Source organism: Phoca vitulina, unplaced genomic scaffold, assembly GCF_004348235.1.
Source record: "Phoca vitulina isolate PV1807 unplaced genomic scaffold, GSC_HSeal_1.0 scaffold11, whole genome shotgun sequence".
Classification (NCBI taxonomy): domain Eukaryota; kingdom Metazoa; phylum Chordata; class Mammalia; order Carnivora; family Phocidae; genus Phoca; species Phoca vitulina.
In genome coordinates, this window is record NW_022589714.1 from 37,369,766 (window position 1) to 37,382,513 (window position 12,748).

The following is a 12,748-nucleotide window of genomic DNA, read 5'->3' on the forward strand; positions in this document are numbered from 1 at the left end:
GCCAACATCACAGTTTTGAGATACTCAAACCGTAGATAGGGAGCGATAGCCATCCTCCCCTCAACATGCATCTGCTCAAACAGGAACGGGTACCAACTAGGTTTCAGGCACCTGTGCTTGTTGATGCTGAGGGCAAAGTAAATAAAAAGCGGCCTGTGTGTAGGGGGTACCCAAGCTTACCATTTAGAAGGAGAGACTACATGAAAGACAGTATGTCATAGCATAGGATATGACTTACCTGGCATGTAATGTAAGGTATATTCATACAACCTATATAATTCTCTTATGCTATTACTATCATACACAATATTGTATGTTATATAAGTTGTATCATATCGATAGCATATGATATAGTATGGTAGAGTATAACTTAGAGTAAATACATTTACTGTATCTAGGAAAGGGGAAGTACTTTGGGGTCACAGCTGGCTGGCAATTTTGTGCATGGGCGCTGTGGCAAAGCAGGACTGTGAACTTGGGAAGTTTGCCAGCGTGCTCCTTCGGACGCTTTCTGGCTCGCATTCGTTTCCGAGGGCTGGCATAACAAATCACCCTAAACCGGGTGGTTTTTCCCACACGCAGAAATTTATTCTGGAGGTTAGAAGTTGGACATCAAGGTGTCAGCAAGGCCATGCTCTCTCCAGAGGCTCTAGGGAAGGCTTCTCTTCCTCATCTCTTCTAGCTTCTGGTGTTTCTGGCGATCATTGGTGTTCCTGGGCTTGTAGAGGGAGGACTCCAGTTTCTACCTCTGTCTTCACATGAGCTTCTCTCCTGAGGTCTGTGTCCAAATTGCTCCCTACTTATGAGGACATCAGTCATATTTAGGACCTACCTTAATCCAGTATGACCTCATCTTAACTTGATTACCTCTGCAGAGACCCAGATGAGGGCACCCTTACAGGTTCTGGAAAGACATGAATTCGGTGTATGTGGGAGGCATTATTTAACCTAGTACACTGCTTGTGTGCTTACCCTCAATCCTCACTGTTCCCAGCCTCTTCACCATCCCTCACATTTTCTCTCACACTTTTCAGGACCTGGGGTCCCGTCGAGCCTCACCTGGCCAACCTCTGTTGGGGTTTTGAGTGGTTGCCACAAGCTCTCTTCATTTAATCCATGAGTTTAACAAAGGGCTTCTTGGGGCCACATAACTGGTGAGTTGTGAAGGAGGAAAGAAAGAAGCTGAACAACTCAATAGTTAAAAAAAAAAAAAAATGAATACCCTGATTAAAAAATGGGCCAAGGACTTGAATAGACATTTCTCCAAAGGAGACGTAAACAGCCAACAGGTTTATGAAAAAATCTCAATGTCACTCACCATCAGGGAAATGCAGATCAAAACCACAATGAGATACCACCTCACACCTGTCAGGATGGCTATCATCATAAAGCCCAAGGTCAACAAGCATTGCTGGGGATGCAGAGAAATTGGGACCTGTGTGCACTGTTGGTGGGAAGGCAATTGGAGTAGACGCTGGGGAGAACAGTGTGGAGGTTCCTCAAAAACCTAAAAATAGAACTACCTTATGATCCAGCAATCTCACTTCTGAGTATTTATCCAAAATAACTGAAATCAGGATCTTGAAGAGATATTGGCACTTTCCCCTTCAGTGCAGCACTGTTCGTGAAAGGCAAGAGGTGTCCAGGGACAGGTGAATGGATAAAGAAGCTAACTGTGGTGTATACACACAGTGGAATACTCTTCAGCCTTAACATGGAAGGAAGTTCCGAAAATGCCACACCATGGGTAAACCTCGAGGACATGATGCTAGATGAGTTCAGTCAATCACAGAAAGACAAATATTGCCCGATTTCATTCATATGAGGTCACTAAAATTGTCAACCTCAAAGAATCAAAGAGTAGAATAGTGGTTTCCAGGGCTGGGGGGAGGGGCAACGAGGAGCTGCTATTCAGTGGGAATGGAGTTTCAGGTAAGCCAGGAGAATCAGCTCTAGAGCTCTGCCGTACCAACCGTGCCTGTGGTCAATAGCAACATAGGGTCCGCTCAGGATGTCTAAGGGGGAAGGTCTCATGTTAAATGTTCTTACCACAAGAAAGGAGAAGAAAAGAGAAAAGAGAGAAAAAAAAAAAGAAGGAAAAAGAAAGAGGAAGCTGAGAATCCTTACATGTTAATTCTATGGCTCCTTTGGCAATTTTTTTTACTGGGTAGCATCATGATTTACGACAGAGCATAGTTTACTGGGCCTAGCATGATTTATGGCAATAGGGAAAATGTGGGGAGCTGTGAAAGTCAGCATCCTCTGCACCTTGTGCACACGGACAGACGGGTGCGATGTGTGCATACAATCCCAGCACTGTCACCTTCAGCTCTGCGACCTGTGGCCCCAGGTTACCTGTTTGGAGCTTCAGGTGGACTCTGGGCATGACGGCAGGATCTGGAGCCAGATCACCTGTGTTCAAGCCAGGGACCCTTAGGCTGCTTATCTCCTCTCTCTGTGCCTCAGTTTCCACATCTTGCAAAAGGGTGATACCATCCCACTACATGCGGAATAAATGAGTTAATATATGTGAAGTATTTTAAACAGTGCCTGACAATGTAGACTTTAGTTGTTGTTATTATATGAATTTTCTATCCAGTTAATAAGAATTCCAATATGTTACTGGTTCCTCCTTCAATTCCCTTATCATCACCCTCCCACCGCCCCTACCGGAGGTAAAATAGGGGACAGTATGTGGATGTGGCTTTTGGTTGTTTTTTAATTCTTTCCATGTCACTTATAATGGGCCCTGGGGAACAGTTCCTTTGTCAGGATGTCTTAAAGGATCAGGAACCAGGTGCCTGTGGAGTGAGTGCTTCTTGGGAAGCTCTTAGGGAGCCAACATCATGAACTCCAGTGAGCACCAAGCTATTATTTAATTAATAGTTGCCCGTCTGAGTGTGGCTTTATCGGTAACTAGCTCTGTGGGTAGGTGTGGCGCCCACGACGTGGCCTCCACATTTCAGATTTTGTATAACGGAGCCCATGGTGTCTCTGCTACTCAGGAGTGCGTCTGTCTCCAGCACCGAGGAAAAGCGAGACCTGAATAAGGATGGGGCTTTTGGCGTAGTTAGGAGAGAGGTAAAATAACTGTAATTTCATAGCAATTACCTACAACCAACACCGTCAAAGGCGCCAGTTTTCCGTGATAAACCTGAGCCTCTGCTGGGAGCAATTTGCAAGGTAGAAATAAGCACACAATTAGGCTCTCATGTATGAAAGGAGGCATCTGCCCCTCCCCATCCAAATGCCACAGCAAAACAAACCTCAAAGGGGAAAATACTGTGTTGCATTTTGGGAGTGCATTTTTTTTCTCCTTCTTTTAAAAAAAATCTTAATAAGCCCCCATTCCAGGATGTTGTTTGGGTTGTTTGCAGCTTTGCCAGGAAGCCCGGGAGCCTTCACTCCCCTGGCCCCCCTGTCCGTTGGAGGAAGGCACTCCAGCCACCTGATGGGGCCACGGTTTCCAGGGGAGCCACCAGCGAACTAGAGTGAATGGGTGATTTCTCCCTCTAAGTACCATGTCAGGGGCCCACAAACCACTCCGTGGAAATAAGTATACAGAGATCAGTTTCCCAACATTTTTGTTTGTTCATGCATTTGCTGAGAATGAATTCCTTATAAAATTCATGTCTCTGCAGCCCACTCAGAAGTAAAGCTAGACTTGCCTTTCAGATGATAAAACAAAAACAAAAACAAAAATGCCACACTATTTTGAGAACGGTCCCGAGAAAGGGAAATCTAGTGAACAGAAGTATGCAAGCACTCAATAGGGCTATCTGTTATTGTTATATATGTGTCCCTGCCCTACCTGCCAGCCAACCCCACAGGCCACAAGCTCCTTGACTAAATGCACTTTTGAATCCCCTGTGTGATTTTCTCTAGTGCCTTGTACATAATTGAGTGAATTTGCATTTATCGAGTAAAAGGATAGTTTAACAAATGATGGCTTATTGACATTGAAGGTCAAGTACTGGTCAGAACTAAGGGGACTGTTGATTAAAATCTTGAGTCTGCTGTCTAGCTATAGAGAGATGGGGTCAAAGTCTGAGGTATTTGTACTCATGATATATCATGGAGCAAAGACAAAAGGGTAGAACAGAGTTAACTAGAGAGGAATGTAGTTTGCCTGGGTATAGCCAAAGAAAAGCATTTCTAATTGTTAGAACTACCCTCAGAATGGACTACTTCCAGAGATATAAGTTACTGGTTCGTGAAGATATTTAAGCATAAACTAGGTGATTACTTGGGGGTATAGAAGTTGGTGGTCCAACATCATTTATGTTAGACTGTGTGATGTTGAAAGTCTCCCTTTACCCTGAGATGCTAGGGTCCTCTGGTTTCGGAAACTTATGACTACATAATCGTCATGCTGGGAACCCAGATTCAGTCCAGCACCTATTTATTGAGTCCTTACCGTGTGCCAAGCATTGCCCTGCATAGACATGAGGAAGACGACAATAAGATAGGGCAGCTGCCTTTGGAGTTAGGCTGGGTCATGGCTTTAGTCAGTTCTTCATTGGGCGTATATTCCTTGGCAATATGCACATGCTGATTTAGGACTCTGGTTCTTTCTCTTCCTTTTAGGCTGGAATCGATGGGGAAAGCATTGGCAACTGCCCCTTCTCTCAGCGTCTCTTTATGATCCTCTGGCTGAAAGGTGTTGTGTTCAATGTCACCACTGTGGATCTGAAAAGGTAAACAATGCTGTATTAAGGAGGGATGTGTTTGGCTGCACGAACAGAGAACTTTCCAGGAGGGAGGGCGGAAGCCTGCCTGTGGCTTCCAGCAGCCTCCTGCTCTTACCACATTGGCCAGACGGTGTCTCAGGGCCCATCCCTGATTACAAGAGAGGCACCTGGGACTGAGCATTTCTCTGCCCAGATTAACAAGGTTTGAGTAGCAAGAAAGGGGGAAGGAGTGGATATTGGATATGCAACTGAGAGTGGCCCAGAGGTGGACATGCATGTCTTAAAATCCAGGAGTCAGCCATTCCAGCGGTACCATCCTGGGGGACTCTACCAGGACTTAGCAGTACTAGCGCCCCATCCTGGGGGACCCTACCAGGACTTCAGGTGTAAAAGTCTGAGTTTCCAGGGCGTTGGCATCTGACCATTTCCCCTTGCATTGCTCTCATTTTTAGAATTCCTTAGTGTGAGAGTTCTGGATTATAGGCTGGGGATGGAGAGTTCCTCGTGCACTTTTAATGGTTGTTAAAAATACCAGGCATCATTCACTATCAAGAGCCACTCATTTCAGGCTCGTATCCTGCCTCCTGTCTTCTGTCTGTCCTTTCAATGCAGAGTAGCTCAAGGCTTACTCCCTGAGCCTCTATCATCTGCCTGTAGCTTCTTCCCTGGTGAGTTTAGCATATTCTTCACATCGCCTTTATGTAAATTATTCTATACCCGGGACTCTACCATCTAGAAATCTCTAGAGAGATTTCCACTTGCGTTTTCTATTATCACTTTAAAATCTCTATGTCAAAAATTATATCTGTCATTTCTCCTTTGAGTTGGGCTCCCCTCCTGGATCCTGGGTTCTTCCATTTTCTAAGCACTGGAGAATTTCCAGCTCCCTTTTCTTGCCATCCCCCTTGTCAACCAGTTGCCAAAGGCAGGGCATTGTCCCACTGTGCTACGGCTCACCTCCGAGCCCTCTCCTCCGTTCCCAAAGCCCACACTGGGTTTGGGTCCCACCACTGCCCTCAGACTGTCTCTTTGTTCTTCCAACTGGACATCTTCCTTCCAGGTGCTCTCTCTCTCTCTGATCCATCCTCTATATTATCCTAAGGTTACTCTTCCTAAAATAGTTCTTTAATCATGTGGCTCCCCCACTCAAAAAACTTTCTGATACTTCCCGTTGCCTATGGAATAAACCCGTCTGTAGCTCTTTGCCAGATCTTCAGCTTTCCCAACGTTGTCTCCCAATGCTTCTCGCCCTGACCTAGCCGCCTCTCTCTGGCTGGACTACCTCTCGCCCCATCCCCTTTAGCTGCCAGCCCCTGGCTAGGATGCTTCCTCTGCCTCACAGACGCTCTCCTGCCTTCCTGAATGGACAGACTGTGCCCAGTCCCCAGGCGCAGCAGCTTCAGCCTCCCTCCCCTGGATTATCATCTGCAAGCACGTTTGCCTGGGGGTCAGAATGGGAAGGGAAGCCACCTCAGCATTCCTCAGATGCTTATATTGCTACTTTATATCTGTTATCTGACCCTACTGATGCCCGTTGAGCCAGGCCGGGCAATATCCCAACTCCAGTTCAATAGATAAGGAAACTTTCTTACTGCAATAAATAAATAAATAAATAAATAAATAAATAAATAAATAAATTTTTAAAAAGGACAGAAAAGGAAAGAAACAAAAACAAAGAAAGAAAACATATATATATATAATAAAGAGTTAAGGACTTTTTTAAAACATATGATATGGGGACGCCTGGGTGGCTCAGTCAGTTAAACGTCTGCCTTCAGCTCAGGTCATGATCATGGGGTCTTGGGATCGAGCCCCGCATCGGGCTCCCTGCTCAGCAGGGAGCCTGCTTCTCCCTCTGCCTACCATTCCCTCTGCCTGTGCTCTCTCTCTCTCTCTCGCTGACAAATAAGTAAGTAAAAATCTTTAAAAAAAACAAACATATGATACGATGAAGTTTAGCAATTTCTAAGAATATTAATTTCTTATCCTGGCACCACCATTTGTTGGCCGAGTGACCTTGAACGAGGTCGTTCGTTTGTCCGAGCCTCGGTTCCCTCGTCTGTACGATGGGGACACAAGCACTGCCTCGTTCGCAGAGGAACTGTGAGGATGCCGCGAGGCAGGCCACGGGAGGCATTTACGTTCAGGACTGTGCCTGGCTCACAGCCAGCACAACATGCTGACTATTTGTAGCTTCATCCCTTCCCTCACGGAGCTGGTGATGCAGTCAGGGAAAGAGGACCGACAGAGATGAAATAGTCCATAAATTAGACCTGGCAATATGGAATTAAATGCGAATTGTGTAATTTCAGCCATAAATGCCGAAGAGGGTCCATAAAGAGAGAGGCCCACAGCTGACCAGTGTCCCGTTGGCCGAGTCCAGCGGAGCACCAGCCGTAGGCGGTACCCCCCAGGGATGCCAGCAGACTCCAAAGGCCATTGTTCTCTCGAGTCACGGAGGGAAAAAAAATAATTTCTGTTTCTTTAAGCCACAGAGAGGTAATGGCTGAAAAATACAATGAGTATAGATTTCCCCTCCCTGATGAGAACCCACGTATTTCTGCCTTGTGTCAGCTCTGAAAAACAGGAGGAGAAGGTAAAGAATGTCCTCTAATTGTCCAAAGGAGGGAACGCACACCAAGTCAACAAAGGGACCAAGTAGATGAGATCTTAAAACCACTCTCGGTCCCAGCTGTCTCAGGAGTTCCAAGTACCACACAATGTAGCTGGAGAGAATGTGTGTTTGGGGAGCGATATGGGAGTGAGCACCGTGATTGAAATTCTTCCCTTCCCCTCCCAAACTGATTATGCCAGGAATTTGTTTCATTTACAGACTCCTCTACCCCTTGTTTACTTTTTCTTCGGTTGCTCCATCCAGTGTTTTCCGCTCCCAACTCCCACAAGTGTTGCATTCTCTGCGAGAGCATTTGGGGTGAATCTGCTGTTCCAGCCTGGCTCAGGGACGTGTGCATTCTTATTCTTCCTCTTCCTTACTGTTTCCTTTGGCACTGCCCCTCACCCCTCATGCCCCCCATCCGCCAACCTTCCTTCTCTCACTTTGCTCCAACTGTGCTCTTGCATTTCCACCAGCTGGTGGAAACATGGAAGCACGCCCTTGGGTATGATTGGGGCCGTGGCGAGCACAAGGCCACTCTCTCTCCTGCTGTGCATTCTCTCAACAACGCAGAAGGTATCTCTTAGTATAAATGTATGATTGAATTCTGACTTTTTAAAGGTTGGCATCCTGTAGAATGCATTTTTGTTAAGCTAAGTGGCGAAGGACCTTTTGAAAACAAAGCCCAACCTCTGCCCTGGGTATTAAAATCTTGGTGCTCATTTCGACAGCCACCTGCCATACTCTGCTTTTTCACTAGGACTCAACTCCTTCATCTTGACTTGTTCTCATGACTTCCACAGGACAGACTTCCTGTGTCACACCACATCCCTTCAGAACTTTCTCCAACCTCCCCTGTTCTAGGTGCCCCCACCATAAGTCTGTTTGATGGACAGGAGTGCTGGACAGCCCAGGGCGTCTAATTCACAAGTTGCAGATTCCCCTGAAGTTGAGGTGTCCTGGTGTAAGCCACCTCCTGAATCTCGATCTCTCTACAGAAAGCCGGCTGACCTGCACAACCTTGCCCCAGGCACCCATCCGCCCTTCTTGACCTTCAACGGGGATGTGAAGACGGACGTCAATAAGATCGAGGAATTCCTGGAGGAGACTTTGGCTCCTGAAAAGTAATGAGCTGCTTATTTCTGAAGCTAATGGCAGGGGTGGGTCCGTGTTGGAATTAGAGAAGCGCCGTTAGCTTCGAGGAGGCAGATTTCCAAAGGAACCTCATCAATCCAGAGCGTAGGGCCCTCTTCTCAAGCCCAGAGAGTTGCCAATCTCAAAACCACTCCACCAAGTCCAACTCCAAGAGTGGACACCCCTATGAACAGGATCTGCCTCCTCAACAGAACACCGGGAAGTGTGCCACCCCTCCATCCCCCTCCATGAGTCCTCCCCAGGTCACTTTGCCTGAAAGACCCCTAAACGAGGGCAAAGGCTCCCCCATTTTAGAACGAGAACTGGAAGGCTGACAAAATGAGAGTAAGCCAGGAGAGAGGTAACTCCATGACTTAAAACCACACCCAAGTATAAACAGGAGTCACAAATCTGACCACGTCTGGTCAAAGCCCATAATCAAAGATGTGAAGACTGACTCCTTTTCTAAATTGGGCCCTGGGGGGGTTGGGGATGGGGAAGAGACTAGAGGGCTGTAGGCTCTCGGGTAGACCAGCTGCTCCTGAAGGAAAACCGGAGTAAAGGGAAGGAAGGTGAATTCTGAAAGTTACTGGAAACTAGACTTGTTCCTTATATTCTATTGTAATCAGGGACTAAAACAACCACACTGTTTTGTTTTAACTAGAAAAAGATTTCATATAGGTAAGGCTCACACGGACTCCATCCTGTAGGACAGCCACTGAAAAGTTTGAAGTAAAAGTATTTAGAGTCAGTTTTCAGGCTTACTTCGGGGGGTGGGAAGATGAGGAGGGCAGAGGATGGAAAAGCCAGAGGTGGAGAAATCAATTAGGAGGAGCCACTTGATGATGGTCCATGGAAGACAGGCAAGGTGGCTGATTTAAGGCAATGACAGTGAACTGTGGGCAGAGAGGTAAGAAGGACTTAGTATCTACCCAGCACCTAAAATAAGTGGGATTGGACCACTGGAAACCACCATCTTGCATTTACTTTGAAGTTGTATTTATTTATCAATAATTTTATAGCCTTCACCAAGTGCCCTAGGAGATAGATGTTACCTAGCCTCATTTTGCAGCTGGGGAAACTGAGGTATCGAGAGGTTGAGTCACTTGCTCAAGGTTACACATCTAACAAGTGACTGTTAAGTTAAAATTCCCAATTGGTGCTCTGATTAAGCCTTAATATCTATACATTCTTCCTAAAAACTATTCTTGGTCATCCACCTTAGGACAGTTTATTTTCACACTGAGAGTGGAAAGCTGCCTCGAGCCCATTAGAAGCAGCTGAGTATAGACTTTAAATGAGTGTATTGGTTAAATCAGCCATAACCCCCATCTCAGCTACCACCAGGAGCCACAGCATCTCCAAACAGGACACCAGCCAGCCACTTTGCTGAAAGGGTCCTGAGAGGGCTCCGGTGCCATCCCCCCACCCTGGGACTCAGCCTCATTGCTGGTGCTGGGTTGAGATCCCACACGAGAAAATAAATGCTGTTTGCAATAACTGAACAGAGTTTAGACCTGTGCGTGGGAGCCCCAGAAGGGACTGTCCAGGGGAAAGCTGTTTTCCTTTGAGAAGCAATACTCGAGCTCAGGAGTGACCACTTCTGTCTAGGCCAGTGGGGAACACGAAACGGGAGTGGTGGGGAGCACACCCACCCGGTCCTTTGCCAGGCCAGTAGGTGGAGGTATGCAGGGCTGGGCTGAGCCCCCCGGGGCCTGAGGCCTTCTCTCCTAGTTCTGCCAGCTGTGTGCTGTGACCCCTCGAATATTCCTTCTCTGCTCTCAGCCTCCGTCCCCTCCTGTGTAAAAGGATGACCGAGAGCCCCTCCTGTTCTTCACTCTAGCCAGGCTCCCTGCACCCCGACCGGCTGTGCCTTTCCCAGGCTGTTTTCTTTTCCTTAGCACTCTCCAGTCCTACATCCACAGGGGACCAAAGGGGCCCTGGAGACCCCGAGAGTTACACGCCCCTAGTGCATGTGTACATTCTTCCAGAGGAGGACCATCATCAGATTCATCATCATTTCATCAGATTCCAAAAAATGGCCATGATCCAAATAGAGCTACCCAGTGTCGGACTTCCCTGTCCTCGCACATTACCTGTCCTAAGTTCTGCTTCCTCGGGTCCGCGTCCTTTTCTGGACTGCAGTTGTGTGGGGGAGGTTTTCCTCCATGCACTCCTAGCGTATCAGTGATGCAACGATCCACCACACCCAAGTAGCAGAACCTCAAAACTGTTAAAATGCATGTCTCGGGAGTGCCACCAAGATGGCGGCCCTAGTGATGAGGCGGGCAGCCAGCCTAGAGTCCTCAAGAATGCCCTTTAGATGACTTTGTATGGGTCACACTGGGGCGGAGGCCATCATTACCTTCTAGTAAATGCCCCCAAGCCAGTGTCTTGGCCCCACAAAGGGAGACCCGCTATTCTGCCCACAATAAGCCACCAGCCCCGGCTAGCTGCCCACTGATTCGAGCAGCGAGGCCTCTGTGGCCCAAAGCTGAGGCCCCTGGAGGAGCCCAGCTTGACCTTCTGGTTCTCTAGGGGGCAGCAAACCCCCCAGAACTGTTCACCGAACGCTGTTCTGCCACGTGTTTCTCATTACACCACTGTTTGTAAAAGCTGCCAGAGAGCCAAGAAATTGTGGTAGCCTTTTTCCCCTTAGCTTTACTTTTTAAAAGAAAAAAAACCACATGCAAACACTCCAACCATTTTTTTTTTTTTTAATCACATTTGGTCCCACAAAGCATTTGGTGTCAAAAGAAATTCAGGAAGTCTAAAGTAGTTTCTAAATGAGACTAACTTCCATTTCTTTCCTGAGACTGGCCCGGTTAACACTCAACAGGGAAGCACTGGGATAGCCTGGTGATTACTGTCGAGGCACGCCGGGCCTCACCTTTCACCTCCACAGAGTGGCCAGAGTTCAGAGGATCCAGAACTGAGAGGCAGGAGAGCAGACTCTGGCCACCTTTCTATCGTGTTTGCAGGATGGCCTTGGGCCAGCCTCTCTCCCATTTCCTCATGAGGGGGTAGAACTGTGTAGTCCCGAAGATGCTTTTCAGCAGAAGCTCTGTGATCCCATGAGGGTCTCAAAGCCCTTTCCCAGAGCTGGTTATTATTTAAAATACCCCTTGTGCATAGATGGTGTGAGAAGAAGTCAGGAGGGCAAACTGATAATGGATCACAGCCCAGCAAGTAGTCAGTCAACTAGCAAGTACGTACTGAGGACAAACGGGGTCCTGAACATTGCCAGAATTGGAAGATGCTTTGAATTCATTATTTTGAGAAGTGTTTATAGATATCTCACAATAGAGAAAAACAGGAATTCTTCTCATCCTCCGGGAAGTAGAGAAGTAGCCTTGGTACCAAGGACAGGATCGAGTGGTGGCTGAGAAGATGGACTTTAGGGTCAGAATGGCTTGCATTCTAATCCACACCACGAGGTTGTGCCACATAAATTAGCCACAGAATCTCAGTAGCTTAGCAGAATACAGTTTATTCCTCACTCTGGCAAAGTCTAAGTGGGCAGTATGGCCCTCTTCCGTATTGTAGCCTTTGGAATATGCGACCCCCAAGGCTCCTTCAGCAGAGAAAAAGTAAGAAGGTTCGTGCCAAATGTTTTTAAGGGCCGGGGCTGTGAGTGGTTACATCATGTCCCCTCTCATCCTATTGGCCAAAATCCAGCCGCATGACCCCAATCTAACTGAGAAGCAGAAGCTGGGAAATGCAGAGAAGTACATGGATATTTAATCTTTAATTCTCACATCTGTAAAATAATGATTGTAATGTTGATCTCGTGGGACTATCATAGAAGATAATACTACTTAGCCTAGTGCCGAACATCAAGTCAAAAGCTCATGAAGTGGCACCTTGAAGCATTAGAAAGAGAAGTCACTACCTTTTTTGTGACTGTCTTCCAGATTTAATCATAAGGACCTTCATCTTAAAACCGCAGATCCCAAGGGATGTCTCTTAATGACTAATCCAGACCCTGTCTACCTCTAAGGATCATTTGCTTAATTAGCAGAGACAAGACAAGCAAGCACACAGCCAAGGATCAGAAGAGTCAGAAGCATTAACCTGCTTTTCAAGTGAGGGTTTGGTGAGATGAAGAAGCAGGAATAAAGGAAAAGGGAGAGAACTTTTCAGCTCATTAGAAAAAGGAGGGTCAACACTCAAGCTGCCAGGGAGCCCCTAGGATCGGCAAAGGCCCCTCCATCAGGGCAGGAGAATTGTGTCTCTTTCTCCAGTGTATCCCCAACCCCAGGGACAAGACCTGGCCATGGTGGATGCTTAATGCATGCTGGTTTTATTG

General features: G+C 47.1%; 1 protein-coding gene across 2 annotated transcripts in view; it reads left to right on the plus strand.

Moving 5' to 3' along the window:
• CLIC5 (chloride intracellular channel 5) overlaps nt 1-12,748 on the plus strand; it is a 154,177-nt gene that overhangs the window by 105,400 nt on the left and 36,029 nt on the right. For both annotated transcript variants that reach the window (XM_032410162.1, XM_032410163.1), the window contains exons 2-3: nt 4,588-4,697; nt 8,304-8,429. In XM_032410162.1, coding sequence (XP_032266053.1) covers nt 4,588-4,697; nt 8,304-8,429 — 236 coding nt within the window. The remainder of the gene's footprint in view (nt 1-4,587; nt 4,698-8,303; nt 8,430-12,748) is intronic.